The sequence below is a fragment of the Apodemus sylvaticus genome, chromosome 16 (assembly GCF_947179515.1).
Source record: "Apodemus sylvaticus chromosome 16, mApoSyl1.1, whole genome shotgun sequence".
In the NCBI taxonomy this organism is placed as follows: domain Eukaryota; kingdom Metazoa; phylum Chordata; class Mammalia; order Rodentia; family Muridae; genus Apodemus; species Apodemus sylvaticus.
Genome location: NC_067487.1, coordinates 56311143 through 56329178, shown reverse-complemented (window position 1 = coordinate 56329178; position 18036 = coordinate 56311143). Strand labels below are relative to the sequence as shown.

At 35.5% G+C, this 18036-nt stretch overlaps 1 protein-coding gene across 1 annotated transcript in view; it reads left to right on the top strand.

The window, feature by feature from the left end:
• Adamts6 (ADAM metallopeptidase with thrombospondin type 1 motif 6) overlaps positions 1-18036 on the top strand; it is a 257704-nt gene that overhangs the window by 221662 nt on the left and 18006 nt on the right. Inside the window, exons 21-22 of the mRNA XM_052159904.1 lie at positions 6314-6443; positions 15010-15214. Coding sequence (XP_052015864.1) covers positions 6314-6443; positions 15010-15214 — 335 coding nt within the window. The remainder of the gene's footprint in view (positions 1-6313; positions 6444-15009; positions 15215-18036) is intronic.

Genomic DNA, 18036 nt, shown 5'->3' with positions numbered 1-18036 from the left:
TATCTTTTGATATGTTTTATTTACAAGAACCATACAATAAAGACATAATGTAAATGTTAATGGTAGTAAGTCCATTCTAATGAACATTTTAAATTATTTTTAATTAGTAAAAATATGAAATATTGAGTCACACCTAGCAGTCATGCCTGTAGTCCCAGCACTTTAGGAGACCGGAACAGGAAATTAGTGTAAAGATTTTGAAGCCAAATGGCTTCATTTTAAACTCTCCTTCAAAATAAGAGAGAGAGAAGGAGAGAGAGGGAGGAGAAAGTGAGAGAGAAGTGTAATACAGTCTTTAGGCTAGAGCTAATACACAACTCAAGGGAGACTCTCAAGGTACCAGATGAAGCAGAGAAAAATACTTCACACTTAATTAAATTAAGGGTCCAATGAATTTCTTTGCCAATCTAAAATGTCTAACACATTTAATATCACTAAGAGGTCATTTCATAGAAGTAAGTCTTGTAGGGCTTGATTTTGTAAATAACTGACACTATTAGGTATATACTAGAAAGTCAAAATAAATAAGTGTCAATCTGAAGTAGAGGAAAACAAAATCTAACATGTTGAGTGTTTGTGTTGGTAGTGACTGTCTCTGCTTCTCTCTTTCCATCTGTCTCTCTATCTCTGTCTCTGATGTTTCTGGGGATTGAATTAAGGGCTTCATTCATACTAGCCAAGTGACATACCCTGAGCTGTATGCCAGTCCTATACTCTAGAATACAAGGGGAACACAGACAGAGCAGGAGAGTGCTTCAAAAATTAACTATTGAAACAAAGAGAAAGGGCAAAGGTAAATTAGAGCATGTTCAAATGGGAATTTGATTGTCTCCTTTTGCAAAATGAAATTTTGTCTTAGACCCTTCACTGCCAAGAGCTATAAGCAGTTGGAGGTTAAGGAAAACATAGAAACAAGATAAAGTGAGATTGGAGGGGTATTGTACTAACTTGATTATGAAAGAGTTCTTATAAAGATCCAGAAATGCAAAATCACCCAATAATTTAACAAAATGAGAGGAGTATACAACTAAATATATCAGACTTGAAAATGCAATAATTTACTAAGTAATGTAATATAATGGCCTTTTTACCACATTTTAATATACTCTAATTGAGGTCAAGATTTTACCTTTCTCATAGCAATTAAATCATACCTTTAAACACTGATAGACCTTAATAGGTCAGATTAATTTAGACTTTTTTTTCATGAATGATGTTACTATACTGAATAGTAGAAATTCAGTATAGTAATTTCTGTGTGTGCAGTGATCTCAATTAAATCTATTGTCTATATGCCCCATCCTAACTTACCTTCAGTAAACACAATTGCTCTAGAAAAATATTTGTGTTTAGGCAGGGTCTCATGACTGCTATATAGACCAGAATGGCCTAGAACCCACAGAGATCCACCTGTCTCTACTTCCCAAATGTGGGATTAAAGGCATATGCCACCATGGCTAACAATGAAAACTACACTATTTTTAGAGTAACATTTCCACTTTGATCATTCTGTGTTTCTTGGGGACATCTACTGTTGCCTAGGACAGAAAGAAAACACTGGGAGGGCAAAGAAAAAAAGTTTTTGAATGACTTTAAAAAATGAGCAGTAGGCTCTTCAGAAGAAGGAAGCCATGTGGGTGGAGTTGATTGGTACTCTGGGTGCCAGCTCTTAGATCCAAGGCAGATGGGCTTTGCAAATGCGTATGTCTGGCCAATACTCACACAACACAACAGCCAGATTCCAGCATCCCAAGGAAAAGCAAATAGTTTTTTCCCCCTGGCATTTGTTTGGATGCTATCTGCATTGAATATAGAGATTACATTAATATTACTGTCCATATGCTCTGTGTGTTGTGGTTATATAATGTTGTCTTGGTTGCTAACTATTTTAGATGCTGTGGCTAAGCAAATTATTGCCTTAGCCACCAGCCACATTTTTAGTATAAACCCTTCTCTAACTCTCCAGAAATCTGTTTCTTGAGGAAAGATGACACATTGTGCCACTCTGTTCAGCTATTTGGAGATCAGTTAGCCTGTCAATCCCATGTGTACATTTATAGCTCTCTTTCTTTCCCATACTGACATAATCATGTGTTCTGATAATGTACACTAAGAACTGAAAGGATTAGTCCTGTAGGATTGGGAATACCTCAATCTTTCTCCTGCCCTTGGCCACTGCTACCCTCATACTTCTTGGGTTAACACACGCCACTGTTTCAAGTTCAATGTTCAAACACTAACTTCTTTTTTCTACTTTTAAAATGGTGACTGGCTTGAGAAGAGCAGGATTAGAAATAAATTTGTAAAGATATTTAATTACAAAACCGAGACCAGTGCTCTCTGAGGTTTCCACTCAAAACTGGCCTGAACTGTGAAGGGGATTCCTCAACTGAGACACCCACCACCCTTACAGTGAGAACAATAACAGTTCCATCTAGTACTCATTTGCCATTCTGTGTGTTCCTTGCTTTTTTTCCTGTGTTATATACTATTACAAAATGCTATTTAAAACTATTTACTAATACTGTATACTTAAAGCAGTAATTCAAGTTTAGTCTTTGCGTTGTAGAACAGAGGCTTTGATAGCAAAAAGTAGATCCTAACTTTAAACTATTGGCCTGTAAGATCTGATAAATTTAAAACTTCAGACCAAAAGTGAGGGGTATTATTCATTTCTTTTGTTTTTCCGCTCAGTGTTGGGTATTAGAGCCAGTGCCTTGCTCATGTTAGCCAAATGCTGGATCACTGAGCCACTTCCCTCACTGAGCAGCCACACAGTTCTAGTCCCAGAGTTATGTGTACATTTCTATACTTGAAACAATTAGTCATTGTATTTGATTCTTAAATATCAGAAATGAAAGATAGGCAAATTAAAAATCTCTAAATAGTATATACTTTTTCTAGAATTTTAAAGTCAATGTGTATTATCAAAGCAAATTATTTATACTTTCATAATGTTTTAAGTTAATTACATTTTTGTAACATGGAGGGATTGCATAAAAACACTTTTTGTGCTAATAACTTTAGGTTTTTAAGAGTAATATAGTCAGTATAGTTTTAATTTCATCAATCAAGTTCTCACATCATCTGCCTCTCTCCAGGGATAGAAATGCTAAAACATGAAACTGTTTTCCATTTGGTGTGCACTGACTGGTTATTGGACATCTTATTCATTCTGGTAATAAACTATGGATTTGAAAGCATATTAATTTTGTGTAACTAGATCACAAAGAGGTTTAAAAGAAACTTAGCAATGTTTTGCACACGACTTTAAAGTAGGTTATATGTACATAAGGCATGATCATATGCAAACATTCTAAACTCCATTTTTCTTGTTCACTTAGATTATTTCCATTGTATTTTCTACTTTCTAAAGTTAAAAGTTATATTCACCTTATATTAAACATTGTGTTTAACAATCTGTCCATTTAGGTTCATTTATTTATAGTTATACTGTTGATTCTGACTTAAAATCAAAACAGAAAAACAGTCAACCTGCTGGGTGTAGGGATCAAAGGTGGAAATATGAATGCTATTAGATGAGAACAGTGTAATATAGTGGGGTGATTTGAAATATGCTAATGCTACATTGATACAACATTTTAGAAGAAAATTAATGAGTATAAGGAAAAATATCAAAAAAGGAAAAATATCTTTGTAAAATATAAAACAATTTTAGTTATCTTTTCAAGAACATTAATTTTCATTTATCAAAAAATAGCATGCTGAAATTATAAAAACCTAGAAGCCCCTTAGTTCCTAGTTTTTAAGGATATATGGAATGTACAGCCAAAGATGAGTCAACTTTTAATGCTTAATATGAAGTTCAAAATCGTTTAAGAAGCACAAGTGTCTTAGATGTTGTTGAGAGTGAATCATGTACCAGCACCCCGAGGTGGCAGATTGACTTTGTGAGTCTGTGTATTGTTGAGGCGTAATCACTGGGTCCTACTAAATAACCCAAGCTCCGGGCTCCAGAACAATGGCATAAGACTATTTTCATTGTTTATTTGATTCACTGTGCTGTTGTCTAGTTTCTTAATTTTTAGCAGTAAATATACCTAGAAAACATTTTGAAATTGTATACGTAGCTATAATGTATATAAAAGTGAAATGTGAATCTCTGCTAATTACTTATACTAGTCTGACATGAGATTCAAGTTGCAGAGGGCTGCTTTTACAATAAAGGCTGCTTTAAGCGAATACATTTGTAATGTTCTCTTAAAGAAACTGAACTTTTATCTTAACTTTTCAAAACTAACTTAGAGTTTCTGTCACTGAAACTAAGCAACATAGATTCTATTTCATAGTTTTAATGTTTATTCTGAGAATTAACCAACATATTGTATTAAACGCCAGCATTTTTATTCCAAGAGTAGCCACATTTAATGCCTTTTAGAAATACATGCTAAACCTAAAAAAAGCAACTCCTGCTCTTGATATAAACGAACATTTCCTTCAACTGGATATATTGCTTTTTGTAGCAATGTGAGTAGCTGAGCCCTGTGACCAACAGTGGAGGTATGTGACTAAGTAGCCACATGGACATAGTTATGTGCCCACAGGAATGACACAATGCAGAGGTAATCTGATGAGACATGGGGCATCTGAGAGTGGATCACCACTATGCTTCTTGTGAATCATTCTTCCCTCAAAAATCTTAATTTCAATAGTTAACAAATTCCACTGCTGTCCTTTGTTATCCTAGGGATTGGGAGGGAATAAATAAAACATACTTTAAGACATTTGCCAGTAAACTGTTGGACTATAATTTAGACCCCTAAATTCATGTTACTGAAGATGATCCTAGGAGTCTTGAGTCACTGAAAGCAATAAAATATACCTTCTTCAACAACTCACCATTGAGATGGAAGCTACAGAACTTAGTCTCCTGAGATCAATAGACTTAATAGATTTTCCTATCAATCTCTTACATTCAAAGTTTAATGTGACCAACACAAGACTGCAGGAGATGTAACCAGCCTAGTTCTTCAGGAGAAAGTTTCCTTCATCAAAAGATCCTTTTTCATAAGATTCCCACATTTGTGAACAGATTCCTTTTTTAAAAAGGATATTACAGCTTAAAAATAACCAGAAGAAAGGAAGGGGTAGATGGAAAGAAGGAGACAGGCAGGCAGGTAGACTGACAGAAGAATGCATAGAATTAGCTGGCATGCAAATCTGTGCTTCCCTGAGTGCTGTGAGTGCTGTTTTACATTCACCTCATGTGTTCCTAGGGAAGGGGAGGCTTAGTTCAGGGAGGAGCATTACTTGAGCTTTTATGCCCATTTCCAAGATTAAGTTGTTAAAATGAATGACGGCTTTTGTATGATCTGAAATACTTGTTTCTCTTTGATATTGTGAAATACGTCTCTTATTACTTGATTCCTGATACTAAAGCAAAATGAGTATATATCAAATCTTTTCACAAAGGATGTTTATTAAAAAAAGTCTGTGTGCGTGTGTGCATGCGCGCGCGCGTGTGTGTGTGTGTGTGTGTGTGTGTGTGTGTGTGTGTGTGTGATTGCATTTTGTGAAATGTGAGCAAGTTGTAGTGGATATTTCTGCCAATAATCATAAGCATATGTGTAAGAATTTTGCAAACTGTAGAATAAGAATGTTTTTAGTTATGCTAATAAGTCACGTGGACTACAGTTTAAGAATAAAATAAGCATTTTGTAAATTAATAATGTACAACATATTTTACTTTTTGACAGTGGTATAATCAAAAGGTATCCAACTCTGTTAAAATAAACAGACCAGTTTCTTGCAGTCCAAAAGTGGTTCCATTTCTTATGAACTCTAACTTGATGAGCTCTTAGAAAGATGCAATCATAAATGGAAGGAAATAAGTAAAATGTGTGGATGTGATATATTCCTAATTTAAAATGACCTTGTTTTATCCTGTCCTACAAAATGTCAGAAAATAAGTTAGTCCCTGTTGCTTTGTATTTAAATACATATGCGTATTCATGCATTGCTTTGTACTGAAATGTATATTAATACATTTTATCTCATATTTTGGAAATTTAAGGACTTTTTAAAGAAAAGCATGAAGATGTACATAAAAATGGAAACATTAATTGCAGCTTCAAAACATCTATGGTTCTGAATGTGAAAACAATCATTTTGTCTAAAGTTTGACTATAATCAGCAACAGTTCTGCCCTGTTTAGAGAACTAGACAAGTGTTTCAGAACAGATAGGACAGCAATGGTCCAGTGAACTTGACTTCCCAGAGGAAAGTAATACATGCCTCACCCTTTGGAGGGGAAACTACTCTCCAATTAAGGATGCCATTCCTTTTTTTAAAGGTGTCCAAAGACAAGAAGTGGTCTGTAAAAGATTGGATGACAACTCCATTGTCCAGAACAATTTCTGTGATCCTGACAGTAAGCCACCTGAAAATCAAAGAGCCTGCAACACTGAGCCGTGCCCACCTGAGTAAGTAGTTAAAAAAGTGAAAATCATTTCTTTGGTTTAAAGAAGAAAACATTATGTATTCATATTTGTAAGTAAATGCCTTGCCTCTTGTAAAATTATATCATGACTCCTTTCCAGTGAGACACACAAAGCAACCGGACTGGTAGACAGACATTTTTGGAAAGACCATGTGTTTTCTTTGTCCTCTTCTCTGCTAATTAGCTTTATAAACTCATCCCAAAATAAATCTTTAAAACTATGTAAAACAAAATGATGGTCAAGATCCATGGTCTAGGTTTGTCCCAATAAATTTGCATACATTTATGTAATTGTAAATTGTGTGTTCAGCTCACATTTGAGATTTTATTTTATTTTATTTTTCCCCCAAGACAGGGTTTCACTGGGTAGCCCTGGCTGTCCTGGAACTCACTCTGTAGATGAGGCTGGCCTCGAACTCAGAAATCCACCTGCCTCTGCTTCCCAAGTGCTGGGATTAAAGGCATGCGCCACCACTGCCCAGCTACATTTGAGATTTTAAATATCATGTTGGGCATCTTAGTATTTTAAGGCTTCTGGGTGATACTAGCTACCTGTTTAGGGGTTGTTGTTTTGTTTTGTTTGTTTGGATTTTTTGTTTCATTTGTTTGTTTGTTTGTTTTTGTTTTCCAAGAGAGGGTTTCTTTGAGTAGTCCTAGCTGTCCTGGATTTATCTTACTTTGTAGACCATGCTTGCATTAAACTCCCAGAGATCTGCCTACCTTTGCCTCCTAAGTGCTGGGATTAAAGGCAGACACCACCACTACCTAGCTTCAAGCCTATATTCTCAAACCCAATGCCTTGAAGATTACTACAAAATTAGATATACCAGTGGTTCTCAGCCTTCCTAATGCTGCCAACCCTTTAATACAGTTCCTCATGCTGTGGTGCCCCAACCATAAAATTATTTTTATTGATCTTTCATACCTATAATGAATAATAATGTAAACATCTGATATGCAAGATAACTGATATGTGGCTCCCACAAAGGAGTCATGATCCACAGGTAGAGAACCACTGATCTATACATTGTAGAGCTGAATTTCTCAGTAAAGGCCTTTTTAATGGTTTAATATTCATTATCATATTAAAATATCTGATTAAATTTAAGTTTCCCTATTCCTTTCCTTTTGTAGTTCTGAAATTAAGTTTCTTGTTTAAGCTGGGAGGTAGAATTCAAAATAAAACAATAAAGAAAATGTAAAATTAGAAAAGTTTAGTCTGATTTTTTTCTTTTTCAAAAGTATAAAGCTACATATCTTTATTGGCCAATTATTGCTAGCTTCTTTTTTAGTTTCTTCTTTCCTTGTTTGAATTCAGACAATGAAGGAGAAATTTTAAATGTTTGGAATGGCTTATATAAGATTCCCAGTAGGCATTCGTATGCTAGGGATAGTCATCACAGACTGCTAGGATTCAGTAGGACCAGATGTGAGTGTGAGTGCAAAGGAAAAGTTTCCTTCTTCACAGTGATGTGATGCACAGATCAAGGGAAAAAAAGAATTTCCTAATACCACTCTTAGTATTTTAATGTATGTTATTTCCAGGTTTTTCTATGTACATATAGACATGTATACATATGTTTACATATGTAAGGAAATGATACAGACCTTGTATGTTATGGTCAATTCTTGGTATATTTTGAGCATTGTCTTTGACAGCATTTAGTAGTTATGTCATAGTTTATTTAAATTGAATTACAGTGTTGTACGATACTTGTTCTGTCTACATTCTTGCTCTCCTGTGATACCACCACACTAAATAGCTTTGCCACTAAAACTGTGTTGTACATAATTATACCCTCTGCAACATAAGGAGGAAAACAATTTCCAGCCAAGAAAGAATAACATTTTAGAATTGTGATGCATTGTCAAACTGTTCCCCAGAAAGATTTTAAGAATATGCACTCCAGCTAGCAATATATAAATGCCATTTCCTTGAACTGAATACTAAAATTTTCATTTTTATTTTTGAAGCAGAATCTCAATATATAGCCCTGGAACTTGTAAACTGGCCTCGAACTTAGAAAGATCTGCTTGTTTCTGACTCCAAATTACTAGACTTGAAGGCAAAATATCTGGTTATTTTATGGAGAGAATGAAGTGACATCTAATTGCTCTTCTGTTTTCCACTTTTTCTTGTTAATTAGACTAGTCATTTATTAAATAAGTATGCTATCTTTCCTTTTTTCTTCACTATTTCACTTTATAAAAGTATTTATGATTTTGTTATTAGTTTGTATATTCTTGATATATTTAAAACATTAACTGTTACTTGCATTTCAAATAATTTTCATAGTTTGTTAGATGTTTTCTTATATTTTTATGAGGATTTCACCCATTTTTTTTCAAAAACACAAAATTAGGCCAGGTATGGTAGTGACCAATGCTTGCAATCCTAGCGTGTGCTAGGAGACAGGAGCAGCAAGAGTTTAGGGGGCTCAGTCCCAGCATTAGCTATGTAGAGAATGTAGGCTGTCCTGGGCTTCAGAAGGTTCTTCCTCAAACATCAAAATAAAATCAAGTGAATCAGAGAAAAATGAAAAAATTTAGGAAAATATAAAATTTCTATTAATTTCATTAATATATTTAGTAGATTTCACCTATTCTATTATACTTATAAAGCTTTTCTCTTGCTTTACTATACTTTTTTATAGACTTAGAATATTTCATATTTTGGATAAATAAAATTATAAAATTCATAATTTAAAGATGAAATCTGCATTTTTCTAATATTATTAATTTAAAACCCTTAGCAGGATTTTTTTTATCAGAAAGTATCTTTTCAAATAATAAAATGCTCTTAGTTTTAGTTACATTGAGAGCATATATAGGTAGGTATGAAAAAAAAGAGAACAGTAAGGTTCTCATTGAAAATGAAAAGACTTTGAAGAATAGAGAAAAGATGCATTACTAGGCGGTGGTGGCGCACGCCTTTAATCCCAGCACTTGGGAGGCAGAGGCAGGTAAATTTCTAAGTTCAAGGCCAGCCTGGTCTACAGAGTGAGTTACAGGACAGCCAGGGCTGCACAGAGAAACCCTGTCTCAGATAACCAAAAAAAAAGAAAAAAAAGAAAAAAAAAAAAGAATGCATTAGTAGGAAAAGAATAATAATAGTGATTTTTTTTGCAACATGTTAAAGAGTCAGCAGAAGGCTTACTAGGGAGAATTAGTATGCTCCCAGAAACAGCTTTTTAATGAAAAAATACAGTTTCCATGGTAGTAAATTGAGGGAAAATAGAATCCATGATGTAGGCTTACATGATTGAACAAAAGGAAAGCATTACTATTTTTTTCTTTTTTTTTTATTCGATATAATTTTTTATTTACATTTCAAATGATTTCCCCTTTTCTGGCCCCCCACTCCCCGAAAGTCCCATAAGCCCCTTTCTCTTCCCCTGTCCTCCCACCCACCCCTTCCCACTTCCCCATTCTGGTTTTGCCGAATACTGCTTCACTGAGTCTTTCTTTCCAGAACACGGGGCCACTCCTCCTTTCTTCTTGTACCTCATTTGATGTGTGGGTTATGTTTTGGGTATTCCAGTTTTCCAGGCTAATATCCACTTATTAGTTAGTGCATACCATTGATCTTTTGAGACTGGGTTACCTCACTTAGTATGATGTTCTCTAGCTTCCTCCATTTGCCTAAGAATTTCATGAATTCATTGTTTCTAATGGCTGAATAGTACTCCATTGTGTAGATATACCACATTTTTTGCATCCACTCTTCTGTTGAGGGATACCTGGGTTCTTTCCAGCATCTGGCAATTATAAATAGGGCTGGTAAAGCATTACTATTAAAGGATATGACTGATGGGAAGCTTGTGTCCCTGCATAGGAAAGGAAGCTGAGTTGGATCCAGCGGGAAAGGCCACAAGTCCAGTCTTTATAGTGCTGTGTTTTTATAACAATACTATTTTTAATGTGTGCTTGTGTATAAATCATTAATATAAACATTATTCCTATATAGTACTATGGTTTCTAAATTTGTAGAATCCAAAGAAATAAAAGCAAAAACCTTTATATTGTAGTAATACTGAAACCAGAATTTAAAAACATCAATTAATCAATAGAATATGCACAGCACTATTTGTTTGGTTTTTCAAGACTATCTGAGCAAGTAGATATAAAATAACTATCACATACATTGCAGTAAAAGAATTATAAATATCCATGTGAAAGAAAGCCCGGAGTAGAAAGAATTTGTTTGTACAAGGGACTGAACCCAGGGCCTAGTGCATACCAGGCAGGTGCTCTCCACTGAGTTCTATTGCTTGACTTTTACAGTGTTTGCATTCTGTTTTAAATGTGATCTTACTGAGCTGCCTATGCTCACCTTGTGCTCACTGTGCACGCCTGGCTGCCTCCTGCTTTAGCTTACCAGCCAGCTGAGAGGAAACGCTGTCCTAGTAGGCTCAGTTAAAAGTATTTCATCCAGGGCCTAGTTTTTACTGAATCTAGGTTTACTAGAATCTTTTATGATTTAATGTTTGACAATTATTTTGAGTCATTGAACCTCACCCATGGACAATTATAATGTGTGTATTTTAAGTTTAGAAAAAGATTCATGAGCATTCTCTATAAAACTGAAATTTAAGATTAGGAAGAGTCATAGAACAGTCTCAGCCAACTCTCGTTACTTCACAGATGAGAATTTTAATCCCTTGTGATGTTTTTCCCATTATACCAGACATCGCTAGCATTCTGAGGTTACAAACCAAATGTCTAGTGGCTCTCTATGTGTCTAACTTTGTTTGCTTTATCAAAGCATTCCCAATTGTCACAATTTAAAAGATGCTTATTACATCGCTAAGTAAGAATTGAGAAAATCTTTGCCTATAGAATGCTTATGGCATACAACTCTCTCCAATCTTAGTTTTACTTTCCAACTAATTAAATAAGCCTTTTAAACCTATGAAAATTGCAGCAAATTGTAAGTAAATAATAGGCTGTCTAATTAATTGTCTCTTGTTGATTAAAGATGTTACTGCCAAATTGATTAAGGATGATACTGCCAAATTCTGAAGATTTTCTTAATTTTGTGATGTGTATAGGGAATAAAAAGTGATAAGACTTGATTCTGAATTAAAAGATGGAAATCCTTTGTCTTTCCCATCCCCACAAATGTTGGATATTAAACACACAGTTCAAATCTATGATTTTTAATATAAATATTTAATAAGTTTATTTTCTTGCTATGCCATTTTCTGTTAAATTATAATACCAAAAATTCTGGTTTTATGAGGAACTCTTCAAAAATGTCTGGTTTCATCAAGTTTAGATCAAAATTTTATGTCTGCAGTCTCAGTGCTTAGAAGGCTGAAACAGGATTGCTGGCAGTTCAAGGCCACCATAGTATTCATGGTGAGTTCCAAATCAATCTGAGCTACAGAATAAGACCGCATCTGACAAAAACAAATGAACCAACAAGATTAAACAAGCCTCCCACACGAATACTACTGATTTTAGCTCTAATGGATAGTAGACATTTTGATTACTAGATGTTGAGAAGAAGTCAGATATAGTAGCACACACTTTAATTCCAACACTTGGGAGGAAAAAGTGTATAGATCTCAGTACGCTCAAGGCCAGCCTGGCTACATAGATCCTGTCTCAAAGCAAGCAAACAAAAACAACTAGACCTAGCTGAGAAAGAACCAGCTCTAAGATGTCTCAGGCTAACAATCCAACAGCTGATATTCCTGGAATATTTTATTACAGAATCTAAAGATGAGAATATAGAAAACAAAGAGGTCATCAGTGCGTCAGACATGTAAGGAGGGAAACGAAGGGAGCAGTAATTCTAAACTAGACAGGACAGGGAGACTGAGACGCATGCAGTAGTAAGATCGCAACATTTATTTCCATCAGTAGGCTCTGAATAAGCTTTCAGAGTGACATGGGAAGGGAGAATATGAAGTATGATACGTTTAAACGGGAGCTGAATGTGAAACTTGGGATTACAGTAGGGAAGAAAATGGGCAGTTTAACTAGTTAATAATTTACTGCCATGTATTCTAAGTTGATGAGAAGAGTGATAAATTCAGACTAAAAATCTGAGGAAATACTATTGACCACAAAATACTGCCGAAGAATAATAAAATTTATAAATACTAAAACTACAGGGGTGTCCTGGGCCTATGCTCTAAAAAATAGCAGTGCCACCCAAATCCCTGTGAGCACCAGGGTGTAAATGTGGAGGTCTCCATACCTCTTACATTATGAGACCTAGTGAGATCATGGCTGGAAGTAGTATGACTGAACTTTTTGTGGCTGAGTTATACATTTTTGTTTTATCCCCTAATCTTGGTGAAGAAATCACTGTTGCAAATTGAATCAGAGTTTCACTATAGCTGGCATGTAAGTGATTATTCTCAGTACACATTTTCCTCCTTACCAAATATGGTACTAACAACTTGGGATCATGTTCATTTGTGGGGAAAAAGAAAGGGATAAGGAAAACTCTTTAAATCTCCTTTAGAAAATGTCTTATCAAAAAAATATGGCACTAGTGCTGGTGAGATGGCTCAGTGGTTAAGAGCACTGACTGCTCTTCCAAAGGGCCTGAGTTCAATTCCCAGCAACCACATAGTGGCTCACAGCCATCTGCAATGTGATGGGATGCTCTCTTCTGGTGTGTCTGAAGACAACTACAGTGTACTCTTATACACAAAATAAATTAATAAATCTTTAAAAAAGACACTATCAATTTTTAAACTCAATATTAAATTATAATTTTAAAAATTTAGGTACAAAATTCCTTGAGTTGGGAAATATATTTTAAGTTTTCAAGTTGATTATGATATTTATAAATGCCATTTTCTCTATAAAGAAGTAATAAAACAAATAATCTTGAATGAAAGCCATTTGACTTGATGGGCTAAATGTAGTCTTACATTAGGAAGCTGGCACTCTGATGTCCCTTTCCTGTCCTCTGATTGCCTTTCCTGCACGGTGGACTTTTGATCAGGAAAGTAGTGAGGGTCAGTTCCTCAGCTCTTCACATCCCTCTCTCTGGGCAATTTCATACCCAAGAACATAAGCATGGCAGCTGCATAGATTTATATCATATAAATCATATTCATAGATCGAAGAAAATATCCTGTGATATATATTGGTTTCTACAATGTTAAAAATGAGATTCACTGAAAATAACAGTTGATGGGGAATCAAGTCTTTGTTCTATTGTTGCTCTTTGTATGACTTTGGAGAACTATTTTTCTAACATAGGATCTTAGTGTTTAGTCGTTTTTTGTTTTTGTTTGTTTGTTTGTTTCCCTAAAGAATAAAGCAGACTACCTTGAAATGCTTATTAGGGATATAATGATATATATGTTGGTCAAGATTCTGGTGCAAATAATAAAATTTCAACTTGAACTAACTTTAGTACATAAGGGTTATTTCACAAAGCTTAGGAAAATGTAAGGGTAGATGTACTAGAATCACAGGCAGAGGCATCAAGCAGGCCTTTTTTGAGGGGTGTGGCCATGAGCAGCTCTAGATGTGTCCTCATAAACCTCTGTGATAGGAAGGAAAAAGACTACTTTTGCTTCCGCTGAGATGTAAAAATTCTGTAAGAAGAATTTCTTATTGGCCTGAACTGGGTCATGGTTCTCACCAGAGGATGATACTGCAGAAGTAATACCAAAACCCCTTTTGGAAATTATGTGCATGTGAGAGTTCATTGATGTTATTAAACAACAGAAAAGGAGTGAAGTATAGGACAAGCCTAAGACATTTTAGCTTCTTCCTACATTAACTATGGAAACAAGAAACTCTTGTTTTTCTTTTCTGCCTTCATAGAACTGGCTTAGGGCTCCACTTTTGCAAAAGAATATTATGGAAACAGATACCTGGCCTTTCTCTGCCCCTATAGGGACAATCAAGTCCTACTAAATTCATGAGACTTTATTTCTAGAAATTGGAAAACAAATCCCCAGATTCTTTGGAGTTTAGGATGTGATCCCACTGTGAGAAGTGGCTACAATGTCATTATAATTAAGTCTTTACTGTTTCATGCAATTACATTAAAATACCTAGCGATTGTTCCCTAGGCCCTGCATTAGCAAGTGGTCTTTATTCACATTCAGAATGTCAAACTGGCAGCTTGAAATTGGCCTTAGTGAAATACTTAATGCTTTATAAAAAGAAAAGGGCAAATAGCTCAACTCATAATTCTGTCCCTCCCATAGATAACCAGTTAGTGACTAAATATTTACCAGCATGTTCTAGAACTTTTAAATATATTATTTAATCCTTGTGGAAATCTTATAAAGTAATTTTTATCTTCAGAAATTAATGTTAGAGAAAGAAAGCAAAATGTTTTTGAAAGCACATTGGGTTTTATTTGAACTTAGTTTCTGCTTGCTTCAAAGCCTACCCATTGCACTTTGGATGGCGACTGAGTGACAGCGAACAGTGACTTGCCTAATGGCTCTTGCATTTGTATCGTCACATCAACTGAGCTGTTAGCTTGTCATGAAGTGCACTCAGCTAACAGCCTCACAGGGCACTGAAAACTCTTCTCCGTATTGCTCCATGTATTGCTTTAGATGGTTCATTGGAGACTGGTTGGAGTGCAGCAAGACTTGTGATGGTGGGATACGCACAAGGTCCGTGCTCTGCATCAGGAAAGTTGGACCATCTGAGGAGGAAACACTGGACTACAGCGACTGTTTAACACACCGGCCTGTGGAGAAAGAGTCCTGCAACAACCAGTCATGTCCACCTCAGTGGGTAGCTTTGGACTGGTCCGAAGTAAGGAAATCTGCGGCTTCATGTTTTGAGATGTCTTAGTTATCAATACCGAAACGTTTAATATTTAAGCATACCTGAGTATGGATCTTAGGCTGAACAAGTAAGAACTATCCAATAGTCAGTTTGACCATGTTATATTTTATTATTGCTTGTCCAGAAGTAAGAAGCCTTTGAAGCAAAGAACTCAATGAGAAACTCATCATTAATTTAATTAAGAAACCCATGTAAAGTGAATTTGAAATAGCATTGTGGTGAGTACCCTTAGGAACTGTTCTTTTTGGCGTCTCACAAATTCAGTGTCAGTGACATGTATTTAAAACTGAAATTCAAAAGGAGAATCGGGAACTTTTCTTACCCAGAAACATACTGGGGATTAAGAGAGGCCTTTTCTAGTGTTTCATTTATGTTTAATTTTTCCAAGTAATATAATAGCTTATTATATAATTTTTAGGTATGAGTTCTTTACAAATCAGATTTAACTTGTGATTTATTTATACTATTTTACTTGTTTTTACACTTGTTTGAGTGGTAGAGAAGGAGTACTTGCTACAGTGCATATGTAAAAGTCAACTTACAGGAGCTGGTTCTCTCCTACAATGTGGGGATTAAACTCATGTCATCAAGCTTGGTGGCAAGTCCCTTTACCAACTGAGTTATTTTACTTGAGTAGACATCTTTAAATTACATTTCTTATTTGTATGTGTATATATACATATATATATGTATATATACATGAAGGCTTGCTCATGCCATGGTATAGACATAGAGTTCAAACAACAACTATGTGGGTCTTAGGGATTGAATTCAAGTAGTCAGTCTTGATGGTAAACACCTTGGATCACTGAGCTATTTTACCGACTCTTCATCTATAATTTTAATTGCTTCTATTTTGTATCCAGAGAAGAGAAAGTGAACTGAGGGATTTAGCATACAAAAAAGTCAAATTAATTTTTATGTCTTTATTTATATTATTATTATATGTAATCTGACTAAAATGAAAGGGGGGCATACTTGTTAACAAAATGATATAAATCAAAGGTACCCCCCAAAAAGATCTTGTGTAAAACAAGGTATTAAGCAGTTAATTCTTGACCCATCAGTATGCACGAATCACACAAGCATGCAAACACACACTATTTCCAGTGGTTCTCAACCTTCCTAATGCCGTGACTCTTTAATTCCTCATGTTGTGATGACCCCCCAACCATAAAATTACTTTCATTGCTACTTAATGATTGTAATTTGCTATTATTATGAATCATAATGAAAATATCTGTGTTTTCCAATGGTGTTAGGCAACCCCCTGGGAAGGTGTCCCTTATGACCCACAGGTTGAGAACCACCTCTATACTCTCCTCACACTGTTAATGGAAGAGCTGGGTCCTTCTGTACTATTGACTAGTATTAAGGAAAATGGATACCTTAAGAGTATTCTTTCAAGTCGATGAAACAGAATGCATATTAAGTTCTATTCTATTATATCCTGCTAGAAACATTGTGCTCCTTGCTTTGGGAATTTCAGTAGTCCTCTTGAGTTTGTCAGAAGCAAACAAAAACTTGAAAGATGTTTCTTTAGGGACCTCTGTATGTAACTGTTCCTTTCTCCTTGAATGGCCTTGTCAAAGATAATCCCTGCATAGTTGGGAGTGGCAGTCACACACTTTTAATCCCAACAACTGGGAGACAAGCAGACAAACCTCTATGGGTTTGAAGCCGTCAACCCAAGGCTACATCAAAAGACCTTAACTTCCTCCCATTAAAAAAATATGGACCATGGGTGTGAAATTCTGAGCAGTTGTGGTTATTCATAGAATCTCTGGGAGGATAGTGGGTATTCTCTCAAGCTTCCTGGCTATATCACAACCTTTGTAATCACATCCTGAGCAGGAGTGATTACTTAGAGTCCTAGTTTCAGTCAAGCATATAGACATTGGTATGATCTTGTCTGTGGTTGTAGAGAAGAAAACATATTTCCATTTCCCCAGAGGAAGTGCATAAATGCCTAAATTCATCTGAAGATGAAGTGCATTGATAGCAATAGCCATTCTGTATAGTTGTGAATATCCATGCCCAGTAGAAAAATGTATGGGTGATGACCAATAATGATGACAAATTTGCTTTGTTAAAAATTATAATGGGAGACAATATAATTGGTTCCAACCATTTTAGGATGTCAAGTCCATAAGTATAATTGAATGCTTCTAGGCATAGGCAATATGGAGAAAATGAAAGGTTCTTATAGGCTCATGAAACTAGAGCACATCATAATGCATTTGATAACAGGGAACTGTGATGCATGAATATATAACTATATAGAATCTCATAGTTGAGATGGTCAGGGAGATGCCCACTGATGAGGTTTGTAATCACCTCCAGAAGGGTTCCAGGGCTTTGTATACCCAGACAAGGAATTCGACAGAGACATGTAAACAGTAAAATGTAAAGCTAGAGAATTTGTTAAGAAGGATTCCATACTTCCAAAAGAAGTAGGCCCAAGCAGAGAAAGATTTAGAAACTCAAGGGCAATGCTCTATCAAAGGTGGGACTTTTGTCACATTCATGGGCTTTGGTGTTACTTGCGTGGTGTGGGCTTCCTTGCTTCTAATGTTCTGCTACATGTAGTTCTGGATATACCTTTATCCGTCACATTTGCAATCGCCCCTCAAGAGAGTGCATTAAGTAGTATAATGAACCATAGGTTACCTTCAGACACTCTGGAGTATAGCTGGACCCAATTAAAACAACTCAAATTTAGCCCAGCAACAGTGGGCTCCTCAATACCTACCCCAATGTTCTGGGTTCACAAATAAAAGAAACACACA